This window comes from Prenolepis imparis, unplaced genomic scaffold (genome assembly GCF_030444845.1).
Source record: "Prenolepis imparis isolate NDT839.2.m4 unplaced genomic scaffold, iyPreImpa1.0 SCAF_8, whole genome shotgun sequence".
NCBI lineage: Eukaryota > Metazoa > Arthropoda > Insecta > Hymenoptera > Formicidae > Prenolepis > Prenolepis imparis.
The window spans coordinates 12,127,736-12,142,752 of NW_028141166.1; the positions used below are offsets into that span (position 1 = coordinate 12,127,736).

The 15,017-nt window shown below is 29.9% G+C and overlaps 2 protein-coding genes across 6 annotated transcripts in view; one reads left to right on the forward strand and one right to left on the reverse strand.

Annotated features, from left to right (window-relative positions):
• The window catches only part of Csn7 (COP9 signalosome subunit 7), an 87,030-nt gene extending 85,953 nt beyond the window's left edge, over window positions 1-1,077 (forward strand). Inside the window, exons 4-6 of one of the 4 annotated variants that reach the window (XR_014425884.1) lie at window positions 507-567; window positions 641-709; window positions 788-1,077. Coding sequence is in view for 1 of the 4 variants with exons in the window: in XM_083044269.1 (XP_082900395.1) it covers window positions 507-511 (5 nt within the window). In the remaining 3 variants the exon portion in view is untranslated. Of the gene's footprint in view, window positions 1-506; window positions 600-640; window positions 710-787 lie in introns of those variants that run through there. The other 3 variants (XR_014425885.1, XR_014425886.1, XM_083044269.1) reach the window with 3 other exon arrangements.
• Window positions 1-15,017, reverse strand: part of Glurb (metabotropic glutamate receptor B) — a 157,009-nt gene that overhangs the window by 79,678 nt on the left and 62,314 nt on the right. The gene's annotated exons all lie outside the window — the stretch shown is intronic.

The following is a 15,017-nucleotide window of genomic DNA, read 5'->3' on the forward strand; positions in this document are numbered from 1 at the left end:
ATTTCTACTGTGAAAAGAGCCGGAAATGCACTGATTATTGCAGTTCGCGGTAACTTGAAAAAAAATCGCAGTTAATTTCGAAGAAAGCATTTTAAAGAGAAAACTTCAAACTGTCTAAAATAAAGTTTAAAAAAATTCTTTTTTTGCGTACGCAAAAATGAAAGTACGCAAAGTTAAAGTTAAAGTTTCTTTGTCAAAGTTGATTTATATTTTATTAAGAACAAGTTTTTTTTTACAGAAAAGGAAAATAAATCATTTCTGATATTATTGGATTTATAAAATGTTATAATATGCATGTATATGTACTATATATATGAGATTGATTTTGTTATATAAGGAATGCAAAAATAATTATTAAAATTAATGATATTTTTTATGAAGAAATAATTGCGTTAGTTGTTTGTTATTTATTTTTGAATTGCATCGTTAATTATTAAAGTTTAAATTTATGAAAATAGAAAAGTGTCAATATTTACTATTAATGTCAATATTTTTTAATGCAATAGGTTAATGCGACTATTGGGATGGAGGCCGAGCGGATGAGGAAAGACTTATGTATCGAGTGACGTGAGTAATCCTTACCTTTGGCATTTATCGTTTTACGAGGATAATTAATGATTAACGTATCATAAACTTTTAGAATTTTTTTAGTGATGTATTCTCTTTGTTTGATACGATGTTTTTATCAATTTGAGCATATTTTCATCTTGTGAGTATATTTTTGTTTGTTAGATTAAAAGTCGACGACAGAAAAAAAAACTTTAAAGTGATATTATTACTTTTCTAGCTTGAAGAATATTACAAGTAAACGCGGTATGAAATGATATGCTTTTGCAAGAGCTTGCAGTTAAACGTCTCACATAAACTGCAGCTACGATCGACTTTATGTTGCACGTTCCCGCATCGTTGAAAGAGCAATCCTATTTGTTCGTATAGCAAATGACACAATAAGAAATGCAGTATATTAGAAAGCTTTATAATATTTTTTTCTATCTTTTTTCTTTTTTTCTCTCTTTTGCTTTCAATCTTTTTAAAAAAATTGCTAAATATTTTCCAAAGAAAATTAAATTGTCGATTACTATATATAAAAATAAATAAATTTAAATATGCACAATTTTAGGATGTATTTGTAATATTATTATTTGTATTGTAATATTGTAATATATTGCGAAATTTAAATAATATTTTTCCTCCTTCTCCCCTTTTCTTTATATATGTATATTAATATTTCGATATTATCTCAATAATTTTATTGACGATATTTATAATATTATAAAATAAGAAAGATATTATCAGAACCAGATATTATCATAAATTTGTTGCGGATGTAGAATCATAGGAAAAACTTCTCAAGCCATTCTTTTATCGAAACGAAATAATAAGTAAGTTTCTTTGCGAATCAAGAAAAATACATGTCTTTTTTTTTATCGAGGAGCGCCTACAAAGTTTAATCGAAACTCTGTGTTGCCTTTGAAAGGCTTTCCTCGTTAATGGCATGTCCCGGCTGATAATTGTAGCCGGTAGAGCGGTAATACCTGGCCTGGTTTCGGCTATACTTTCATCAAACGATACTATTGAGAGGATTCTATTGATGAAAGAGAAATATGTGGTCTTGCGATATGGAGTCGAATTGTTTCGATCAAAGTAAATAATAAAGAATATTAAAGAAGAATGCTGACTCGTCGTTAAATGCCGCGTCTATTTTCTTTGTGTCAAAATTTGACAAGTCTTTTTATTTTGAAATATGTAAAACTTAATAATTAATATAAATGTGTTATAGGAGGGTATATATAATATGAAATACACAATACTTTTTTTCTTTATTACTTTTTAAAGATTTAAAATTTTTATGAGCTTTCTTGTCAACAGTTTATCGTCTCCTAATTTATTTATTATAATGCATATTTGATAATTAAAATAGAAAAAAATATTTTTAAATAGAAAAAGTTAGGTTTTATTTTTTTAGAAGCTACATATTAAGTATAATACACAAACATACACGCACGCACGCACACACATATATTATATAATTATATATAATTTTTTGTATTACATGAATTACAACATATATTTGGATATGTGTATTTATTTCTTCCTTTTGTATTGTTTTTTCTCAGTTTATCGTTACCCGATATTTGTCATTACGATGAAAGAACTTCGATAAATTAAATACGAAGACAAATGTGCGCGTGCTTTTATCTACGTCGGTTCTCAGGGAATGCATCGCCTCTGGTAATCCGCCTTTATACGTCCGCTGAGGCAGATGGTCGATACCTGTTCGACCTTAATGTCTTACCGCTTCAATCTGGCTGATCTACATCAATTCCAAAATTATCCAAGTTTTCCTGTGATTCCAACGATCCGCAGTAATAAAGACAGAACGCGAGCCGTTGCCAAGACGACCGGTGTGAATTGCCGATTCTTGCAGTCTCTGCGTTAATTACGGTCGCGGGAGTTTGCGATTGTGAGTAAACGACTGTCCTTGATTATCACTCTTACGAGCCCTTTCACCGCCGCGCCGATTCGATTTTACTTGCAATTTCCAATGCGAAAACCGGCTGTATTTTATAACTTTATAAAATCGCTGTGTGAGCGATTGTGTATTCGTTGTACCGTTAGTTTTTTATCATTGAATCACGCTGACGAATGTTATTTTACACTGCCCGACGTTACATCGCAGAGAAAATCCAGTAATCCAGTTGAGGAACGTGGACTAATCTGTATGGAAATATGCGCCGCAATCCATTTTCGTATAATTTTGCTGGATACGTTTGATTCGTTATGATTCGCTTTTTTTACGCTTGCGGCGATGCAAAAATAACGAGAAGTAATGCATTCTACGCGGCGATTGGGTTTGCGAATTTTCGCATGTTCGAACTCACGTCGTAAGATTCGAGCTGTTATGAATGAAATAATACGTCAAGACGAGGAATTGAAGATACGTTAATTAACGTAGCATCCAGTTGATGGAGAAGATGGAGAAGAAGGAGCTATGCTGGAAATAATGAAAGATATATCGAAGGAGACATTTAATTATTTTAAAGATCTTTAAATTTAATTTTTAAATGCCCTTTCGGCTCAGAGAATTGTATTATAATTATTATATTTTTATATATAATTATTATATTTTTTTTTCTTGTTACATTGTTTTTAGCATTGTATTTTTAGTATTGTTTCCTTCGTATTATTGGGAGCTTCTCCGTACTTTTGGTTTGCGAAAATATCAATACAGTGGCAATAACACGGCTGTTTTTAATCATCGGTGCGTCACTTGCTTACTTGTATAGTACTGCCTACCTGTTGTTACATTCTAGATTTGCACTCGTTTTCCCTTTGTTGTTGATTAAAATCGACGCAATGCTCTTTTCTATCTGAAGATATATGCTACGTGACTTCATAATCACACGATAATCACAGCGGCGTTTTTTCTAATGTTTCCGTCCATATATCTATTATCACTAATACAAAAATTTCTATACTTTTTATTTTTATCTTTTTTAATCAAATATAATAAGATTATTCAATTGAAACGTGATAAGAAGAAAATCCATAAGCAATATATTCGCATTTGAAAAATAACTACGTTATAATAAATGTGTAATATCGCTTATGAATATCATTACTAATCGTACTAATGATTGTTCATTCAATAATAATATCTGATATTAGTGTAATATAGTTTTAATCATAACTAATTTTTTTATGTTTAATTTTATTATTTTTTGTTTATTTTATTACATATAAATATATATAATTTGCATTATTTTGTATTAAATATTATTTATACACACGTATATGAAATATAACTATATTTTCCATAGTTGGCACTTTTTAATAATTACTGCGAATTAATATTTTCTCTATACTGTTATTAGTTTTTTCTTTGTTGTTCTTTTTGATAAATAATTTTATTATGACTCGAATAACCAACAATGTAATACATAAAAGCGTTTAAAAGCATTTAAAAATGTTAATACATTTTTGTATTGGATGTACTTTTCACATTAATACGAGAACTAAATAATAAATAAAGAATATTAGTTTGCATGATAAGATATATTTGCAAATTAAAAAATGTGATTTGTTGAAATTGTTCTTCTCATGTATTATGAAATGTGAATGTTTATCTTAAATGAAATTGCAATGTATATACATATATGGAAGAAAATATATTTATTATTACATTGAGATACATACAATCAATGAAATGAAAGTTTGATGCAAAATCAAAATGTGTTCAGCGTAGCAGTTAAAGCGGCTAAAAATATAGACTTATAATATAAGAAATATGAAAACTAAAAAATATGAAAAACAACACATGTCTGATCAATGGTTACTTTTGTTATTTATAGAAGAAATAATTCTAACGATTAATTAACTTTACGTTGCAACTTTACGTATACTTTTGGCGTAATTTTTAAATGATTAATTTACATTTCAAGTTCCAACATAAGCTCATAAATTTGGGTGTCAGATATGGAAAAAATCATTTTACATAAATTTCTGATTAACTAACTATTTCGCGTTTCATTTTTCATTAGATTTTTATATGTAAAACTTGTACGAGTATTTCTGTCTCGTATTGTTTTGACAAAATTAACCAGAAAGTTGAAGAAAAAAATAGTTAAAAAGAAGTGTTTCTTATGCTTTAAATGAGAAAGTTTGTGAATTTTAATAAGCTTTATTCTTACCGATGTAACACGCACTTGCCAAATTTTTCTTCATAACTTTTGAGGATTTTAATGTAAAAGAATATAAAACTTATAAAAAGTCACAGATTTCTCATTGCCAAACTTTTGGCCGAAAAAAAGAAATTATTACATAACAATTGACACACAATAATTTTATTATTTTTAATATATAAATAATAATGTTTGTCAGAAAAAAATATATAGAATATATTTATTAAATCTTATCGCTACAATTAAGTTAATTGCATATGGTTTTTATAAGACCAGAATGCTGATTTCATAAAAAAGTTAAAGGAAATTGTGTATAATAAATCGTTCATCCTATCATCACCAATAAATTGAATTAGCGAATTTTTAAAATAGTTTCATAGTTTATTTTCAATTTTAGTTAAATAATTTAAAATTATGTTTAGTAAAGATCAATCATTGTGATGCTATTATTAACCATAGAAAGATGTTGGTCCATTTTAATTTGTCAAATATTTATTCTCAAGCATCTCATGTTACATTTAATTTGAAAATAATCGATGCAATATCTTTTGCTTAATTTTGATCCTATATAATTTTATAAAAGATTTTAAATATAAGGGGATTTTAAACAAGAATCTTCAGAAAAATGTAATCTTATAGTGATAAGTTATTATAATTAGATTTTCGATAATGAGATTACAAGCCATTGATGGTTATTGATGGCCACTAATGGCCATTGATGTCTATAAAGTTATCAGAAAAGTATTGGGTTTCACATCTTTAATCTACCTTTAATACAAGATGAATGATTTATTTGATCATTGATGACATTCTATTTATGAATATGAAATTAGATTCTAGCGTGAAATTTCCATATTGTTTGATTAGCAATTTTCATCATCATTTAGGATCCGCCAAACGCGTGTTATATGGAGGAACGTTATTAGATTTTGAACGATATCTCTATTATTTCGAGCGTACTTCGAAAATGTTATAATTGCCTCTAAAGCTTCCTATCGATATCCGTATCGTATCGTTATCCGTATATTTCGCAACTAGTATATTTTTTCCGAGTTATAGATCGAAAAGATTGATTGCTAAATTAACCACTTTATAATTTTTTTGAATATACAAATTACATAAAATTATGATGTATTCATAATATAAATAAAATCAAAGATATATTATTGAATAAAAAATAAGATGAAAAATTTGTACGCATTACGTTATCTTTTTTTCATCAATATCGCAAAAACATATTTCTCCTTAAAATTTTATGTGATATCGTTTTGCGAAAAGAAATACGCGCTAGTAAAATAATAATTATTCGTTTTTTAATTTCGCTCGTGAGTTGTGCGCAATTAAGTAAATATGAAGTAGAGAATTTCGCGGCGATTTACGTGACTCGAGATTGCACGTCTAGTCGGTCTCGTAACACTTGGTCGTAAATGCTTTTACGTAATGCGCCATCGTTAAATTCTTTATATTTACGAATTCGTAAGAGAGTTAATAAAAATTGTGTTATATGTATTTTGAAGCATTTGCTATTTTTACGCATGAACAGTTAATTGAAACGCGAGAGGGGAAATTTTTTTCATTTGTCAGTAACCGGAGATTTCGATTGCTTTCCAGCATGAAGCGATACGTATATTGTTTGAACAGAGGAGAGGTAAATTGCTCTCTTATCAGAGAAATGTGGTAAGGATGTGGAAGTCTGCTGTGAAATTAATTTTGTGCGAAAGCTTGAAGCACGAGAGTTCGTGTAACTTGCTTCTTCCTTTCACGAGGGAAGAGTAACGGATATCAGGAGTATCTCGATCAATTGCAAGACGCATTTGTTTAATCTGACAATGAAATTCTTTGTCTGAGCGAGCGCGATCCTTCCCCCGTATAAAATATATTTTCACGCCCACGTACATTTGCACGTCTATTTAAGTGTGCGAAACGGCTCTTCTCGTTCGAGGGATTTTTCTCGATATGGTTTCTATTAAGGCGCCTCCAGCAACTCACACAGGATTCTACGGTGGTGTAGAATCGTGCCTCGAATATAAACAGGAGTTCCTGCGCAGATATACCATTGTTCTTGGGTATCGATAAAACTCGATCGCTGGCGTTTGAACAACGAAGGTAACACAGTTATAAGTTATAAGTGAAAGTTTCAATAATTGTTATATTATTACTATCAGACATACACATGCTTTATATGCCATGATATATCAAAGGATCACAATATCTATAAAATATTTTTAATCAATAATTTGTTTATTGTTAAGAATTTGAGAGTATATACAGAACTTAATATAGAACGTGAGAGAAAAATAAAATGTCAGGAAAATCTATTAGATTAGATTTCAATCTCTATTGCATTAATATATCACGTTCTGTTTCTACGATCTAACTTTCATTTGTCAGTTATATCTCGAGAAATTAATAGTTTTAACTTCATTATCCGCATTTCATCTCTATTTGTAGAGAATTGCATTAAACTATACATCATACTCTCTCTCGCTCTCTCTTTCTTACTGAACCTTTGTCATTCTTGGATAGAGATTATGCGATTGAATACAATAGAGTTGTGAAGAGAGAGAAAATAATATGAAACCCATAATAATAGACTTATATCCAAAATTATATAAAAACGAAATGTGTGTATTAAGCAAGGATCATGTGATTATTCTTTTGCTTTTGTTGTAAATGTTATCCATCATGTTGTAAATATTATTTATCATGAGAAATAAATATAAAAAGATATACACAAGTGCTGGCTATCTATAAATACATAAATATTATGCATAATTTTTTTTCTCATTGTCAGTCTAAGATTAAGATTTAATTATACATTCTTGTCAGAGGGTGCAATCGTAATCGAGTACGGTCCTTCTGATGAATGATGAATATTACATTCGTAGAAAATGAAGATTTCCGCGATATTAAAAAATGTATATTGTAGACGTAGAATATATTCTATCTGTGGTTTCTAAAGGAAACTGATCAATCGAATTCTTCTGTAATTGCACGTTTTTAATGAATACGATTTTATCAGCGAAGTATGAGATTGGTTGCCTCATCAGCTGGCACTTAATTATAGCCAGCCGTTGGTTACAGAAATTTTCATTATAGTACTTGTGCTAGCGTGGCGAATTTAATCCACATCGTGCTGTTCACTTCCCCGAAAATGTCACTTTGGCAAATTGCTTTTTCACCGCAGACAACACTTTAGGTTTTGATAAATTATCATCTTTTCTTTCTACATTATATTGATCGTAACATATATGTAACATATTAATTATCTTTTGATACTCGATAGGTGAAATACGTTGTTTTGTATTTACATAAAGGCATTTGTGAATGTATGAAACAAGAAAATGTACGCAAACATTTAATTATCAGCGAGATGCAATAAGATATTTCTTTCTAAAATCAATAGGACTTGGAGCTCTCAGTCTATATTATACTATTATAAGTTAAGTGCATCGGGATGTTAGTACAAATTGTAAGCATTTTCTTGTAAAAAAATAAGCTGTTAAGAGTAACTCAATAATTAACCCTCGTTCCGGAATGCTTCGTACTTTCGTTTATCGTTCATAATCTTGATATATAGTCAAATATTATAGTAAAATTTCTTTTGAAGTGTATGTGTGTCTTTATGCTGCACTTAGAATGTCTATTCACGTCGCGTTATCCACTTTATATGTATAGTTTAATGTCGCATGCTGATGACCGACGTCAATCTAAGAGCGTATAATGGCTACCGAGGTGGAATACTTGTGCAACTAAAGGGTTAAACTTTGGCCATTAATGTCGCGAGCATATCAACATGTTTTGTCACATGTATTTACTTTGCTTTTTGTTACGTAATGTTAATATTTTTTACTCATTTTTTTGTAATTATTTATTCATTTTATTATCTAACGTTTTGAAGAGAGATAATTTTAAGCTTCGTGAAGCAATTTCACTTTATTAAGGTTTATAAAGCAATTTCATTCACTATTATTTCGTTAGTTCAAAGTACGATGTCGGGTAATACAATGTTTATTTATAATTTATCTCTATTTCTCTTTGAAACATTAAGTTAAATTAATATTGAAGTACCCGATAATTGTGTTGCTCTTCTTGTGTATTATCAACGATTAATATTGACCTACGTATGCATAGCAATTGCTATATGTATACGCACGTGTGTATGTATTTATGTATACAGCACAATGTTCAAAACATTATCATTAAACAGACATAGTTTTTGTAATAGTGTTTTAATGGATGACACATGAGATTCGAGCTCTCCAGCTTTATTATAAAGTTAGTCGTTGTAGCGTAATGATGATACAGTTCTTTATAAGCAACAGATTCGATTATGGAATTAGTATGGAAGATTGGAGACCAGCGAAATTGAGTCGATTAAAATTCTGTCGGTGTATAGCACGGATTCAGTCGTAATTAGCTGTAATGTTCCATTACCGCATTTTCTCCCCACGTAACCCCACGTTGTTTCCCTTAAACAAAGCTAATGCGTCTAAAGCCAAAACGAATTTTTTTGTCTTAATGTAAATATAATATGAAATCTCGTCTTAAATATATACGCAACAAAATTGAGTTTTTTAAATTTAAAATAAGATCCTATTTCGCGATATATCCTTTAGTATTTAATATTTAGTATGAAAATAATATAAGTAATGAGTATAATTAGTGATATAAAAACAGCAATGATTGACATGAAATTCCGTAGAGTGACGCGAAAATCTGTAAAGTGATTCAGCGTGATTTAGAGTAATGGTAAATGGTATCGTTTATATATCATGGTAAACGGAAATGGCATGAAGTGATATGTGACACATGGAATGACATCAAGTGCAAGAAACGTCATAAGCAAATGAGAAATTGCGAAACATGACGCGATATACCGCTGCAGAAGTTATATACGCGTCGACATAAAACGGTAGGTCCGAAATTGATACATTGTATCAGTTTAGGGGACACTACCGGAATGTACTGGCAAACAATCCGTAATTCTTTTATAGTCACGTCCGATAATTCCGCAACTCCTATGTGTGGTAAATGGATTTCTCGCGAATTAGACAAGAGAGGACGATTCGGTCATACATACCCGGTTGGCACTTGCTTGCACCTGCTCGGCCACCGATAAGATTATTTACAGCATGAACGAAATCGTATTACACGCATCTGTGCACGGAAATTGGCACGAACACCGTCCCTGTTCTTTTCAAAGCGACCACAAACCGACCGATATTGTCTATAAGAGCGTAGTGAAATACGTTTACGTATAATCCTAAAGTACGTGATTTCGAATCGCTCTATCTTTCACATTACAATTTAATCAGATTTCACGAGTGTTACACCGGAAAGCTAACTGATTTAATCATAGCTCTCTGTAGTGTTATTCGACGTTTATTTTTAATTCTCCATTTACTCACGTAGCTCGATTTTAATGATTTTCGCGTATATTATTAAAAATTCAAAAATAAACAATTTTTATTTTTAATAAAAATAATGTATTGTCATTACTTTACATTGAATTATATGCTAGAATTATGTATAGCGATTTTGCCATAATTTCTTTATCTTTTTTATCTTATTAGCTACAATTCGTAGATATCTGCGTAAATATATCTATTATTAAAATCATCTATGATATGATATCATCCGTAGAATACTATGCAGTTAAATTATGCGGTTCGGTCAGCGAATGTGTATACTGCTCAAACTCATAGTTGATTAGCGAAATGCACCATATTACTCCTGAAACACATCGATATTGATCAAGGATTGTTACGATACATCTATACGATACGCACCTGAGTGAGAATACATTAACGAACTGACGAGAGAGCAACATGTAATTATATTTAAAAATTCAAATACATTTCGCGAATATATGCAGCTAATCAATGTATTTTATTAGATAATATTATTTATTGATTTTAATCGCATTTTACTAGAAAGTCTTGAAAAAAATGTGTTTCTAGTAAAAGGGATAAGAAGTGTAATATTTAATTTTGCTGATATCAGATGGAAATAAAAGTAGCTCAATTAAATTAATGCAACATGATTGTCTCTCGGTTATAACGTGAAGTTATTTTTTTAGCGGACTAAAGTTCAATATTTTCTTATCATTATATGTTGAGGATTACGTATTTTTTATAAAAAGTCTTTTTATAGCAGTCCTGACAACCCGTGATAGCATATTTTATCATGCTGTCTCCTACGAATGATTGCTTCTAGAAATGGGGAAAGAAAATGAAGTGAATACTTGTCATTCCTATCGCTTCTATTCTACGTATGTGGGAGGAGATTCGTTATATAGCCATTTCTCTCTTTCCGGAGACATGGAAATCAACATTAGATTAAGTTAAATGCGACATGCATTGAGATTAATATTTATCCGAATTATATAAGTTATTTTATTCTAATATATGGATTATATTTGTATGTAATATACTATGTTTTAAAATATTTTTTAAAATATTTTTACACAATATTGATGCCAATATCTTGATACCAAGTAAAGTATAAATTGAATACGTAAAATTCATTCTGCATTCGAATTGTATTTAAATTCGAAAAAAAACTACAAGCGATTTAATCATTTTGTATACAAACAAAGGCAATGGAACAGATTAAATAAGGTACGATAAAGTATGTAAGAATATAAAAATATTTTAGATTAGAGTGCTGAATATGTGTATTTCAATTTAAATATATGCATATTTTTATATTCATTTTGTTTGAAAAAATATACGCGTGCAGAATTATATGTAGATAGTATTAATATGGATATATATTATAGATTCAATTCAGATTGTATTTTATAATGCATTATATGTAAAGTGTACTATATAACAATAGATATTTAAATAATGTAATAACGAGATAATTTTAAAGTAAAAAATATGTAAATTATATTTATATCGTTTTAATAATATTTATATAAGCGATAAAAATTACTCGTTTTTTTTTACGAATATTTTTACTATAAAATATAAATACACATTGCTTTTATAGCACAATTAATTCATATAAGTAATGAAAAGAGAGTTAGGGTAACAAATATCTATAACAATCTATCTTGCTCAAGATTATAAAAATTTTACACATTTGATTTATACTTAAATCGATGTCTTGATGTCAATGATATAAAAAGGAATAAAAACAAGAAAAAATTTACATTTATAAGGAAAATGTAAGAAATCTCTTATAATAATGATTTTTACAGCAAACGAGATATGGACAAAAAGTCCAATATGCTGTGAATCATATGTAATGAAAAAATGAAAATTTTATGTAATATCGATTTTATATGGGGGAGTCCTTTTTCAAGACTCCTGTGGGAACCATAAAGATTGAAATACATAGACAACATACGAGATTCGAAGCAGATTGGATAATTTTACATCGAAAACCAATTCAGATGTACATTTCGTTCTAGGTATGAATAGCACGTGGTTGATATTTATTATATGCAATTTTGGTAGCATATTTGTCTTTTATTACATTTAGTGACCATCATCGAATTATAAATTTAATTAACGGAGCAAATTGTGAGAATACGTGTCCTCTATATGTGTGAGATAGTATACATGTTTAGAGAGAGAAGTAGATATTATATTGTTTCTAAATCACAAATATTGATAATTAAAGTGAAGAGAATTGTCTCTACTTTAATAACGAAACATTTTAATTTATGCAATTTCTGAATTACAAAAAATTAAAAATTAAAAGATCTTGTCTTAAATTCTAATATAAAGAAATAGTTCTTATCTCTACAATTAATAGAATAGCATTTTATTGTTATTTTATAGAATCTTACTGTAAGATGAAATACATATAATTATACACGAAACCTCACAATACTTAGCAAAAAACATGATCTCTAATGAATATTCACAATAGGTAAGCCGATCTCAAATTCACGACTCACGCTCTGCAGAACATAAATTGAAATGGCTTGTTTAATCACAATTACGAGAAGTTAGCTTATAGATCGACCTCTGCATTTCTGCAAGTCAAAGCATCCAAAAGCGAATGGTACTGGACACAAAGTTACTTGTTTCAGTTCAATCCTGCCATTTGAAAGTGAAGTCACTCGAAGCAAAGCCAGCTATGAAGCACTCGCTTCGTTGCCATTGGTTTATATTGAATTGGAAAATCAACGTGTTGTTGCAAGTGGCAGTCGAGAAGAATATTTGTGCGGAGGCATAAAGGCGAGTTTAAAGTTGCCTATGCATTCGCTTTATTTTGCAGCGTCGAAATAGCTATGGAAAAATATTTCGCAGTATTCCGACAATGCGTTTGAAAGAAGCAGGGGGAATGATAACTTTCTCCTTGTTACCAGATCCCCTTGTTATTAGAGCTATATCGAGAGAACGAATTTACGTTCAATAGAATATTCTAACATTGGAAATAAAGTGTTTCTCTTATTGTACACTCTCAAGAATAATGTTCATGATTCCACGATTTATTATGACTAATAAATTATGATAATTAATAAACGTCAAAAGTATCGATTCTTTAAAAAGAGATTGATGTTTGCAATTATTATCTTCTAAGAAGTGTTTAATTTTTAAATTCTCTCTCTTTTTAATCAATTAATGTTTATTGAATTTATTTAAAAAAAAATGTTTGTGTGTGTGTTTGTATGCACGAGCGTGTATATGTGTTGTAAATTTTAAACTCCTATGCACTAGTCAACTGTCGCAGTTAAGCTGTAACTTTGGACCTTTCACTATTTCCCAGTTGTGCTTTGTATTTTACGAGGTTCTTACGTCATTTCAGCGATACAAGCTCGCTACCTTTTCGTGACATCTGCAAATTTAATTTGCAACAGCTGAAACTTGTCGTTTCTCTCTTTCCCGTATCGCATAATTGCCAACATTGTGCACGGTAAATTATGCCGACAAAGTGATTCTGTTCAGCAAATTATCTTTTATTCGACGGTATTAAATGACATAATGATACGCTAACGCGACAAATACAATGTGCTACTAAACTCGGATATTAATGCTAATAAAAGATAATGTCGATGTGCGCGCATGAGGAGCGATAAACGAATGACGGACGACTATCAACGATTAATCGTCACGTAGGATCATAAATTTTAAGGAACGATTATTGATACCGAGGGAAATCCCCTGCGTCATAAACATCGTAAACATCTCGCTCTCGTTTTTGTTTATGACCTATTGAAAATAATTTATGATACATTCTTTCGCGGCGTCTTTCGATTGACATATATAATTAAGATTTAACATATATAATTAAGATTTAACTATTATATTATAATATTTAACAAAACTCTATCACAACTTCTTTGAAGAAAAGAGGAGACAATGTATTATGTGGTGGAGGAATTTCTTTATCAACTGATATTACATTTTCTTTATTTATGTTTAATGATCCGATTTTTCAAGATACGTCACGCGGTTTGTCTGAAGCAGGATCCTGACATAATCGATGATGATATAAATCTTATGATGGAGAGTTTTTATGTTGTCAGTACGTGTCGGTTGTTTAGTTGAGTTTCGTAGTTATGTGTTCTTTTGACTAAGCAAGATAACTATAGTCGTAAACCGGTGGTGATATACACGTTGCAGGATAATATCGGATCATCCAGGCTAAGTACATCGTAAGGAATCAAATAAAAGTCTGTCTTTAATAGTCTGTGTTTAATAGTTTGTGAAAGTATTCCATGTTATCTCTCTTTCTCTCTCTCTCTCTCCATCTCTCTTTTTTGTATTAACAAAGTTAAAGCTCGATTTAACATCTGATTATGAGTAATAGCAATCTAATAACTTTAAGACAATTTAAGAATTATCATTGTATTCCGTAATTTGCAGAGTTTAATATTGCATTTAAAGTTTTCAAGAAACATCGATTGAATTTTTCTCGATTATATTATGATTTAATCTTTAATAGTTTATATCACTTGTTTTTACAATATTATTTAAATACTCTCGCTGAAACTTTATCATAATTATAACTTGGTTGAGACTCCTCACGAAAAAGAAACATAAAATTTCTTGTCTTATTAATTTAATGTTGGTATTGTTTTTAAGATTATCTTTCATCTGTGCACGGTCTGCCAGTCAAGCCGATTATATCTCGCGTTTTAGCATAGTCCACTCCGTTCCCTTTGTTTCTTTTAAAACAGACGGCGTCTGACCCAATTCATCTCTTTCTCCTGCAAAGACATAAACCGAATCGTCCATTCAGCACATTGGCCGTTTCGACGAGAGGTGCTTGATAAGTTTCTCGATTAAAGAGCTTCATCTAATAATACAATTGCATTCTATAAAAGAATATTGTGTTCTCTAAAAACAATTTCTGTCATAAATATAACAA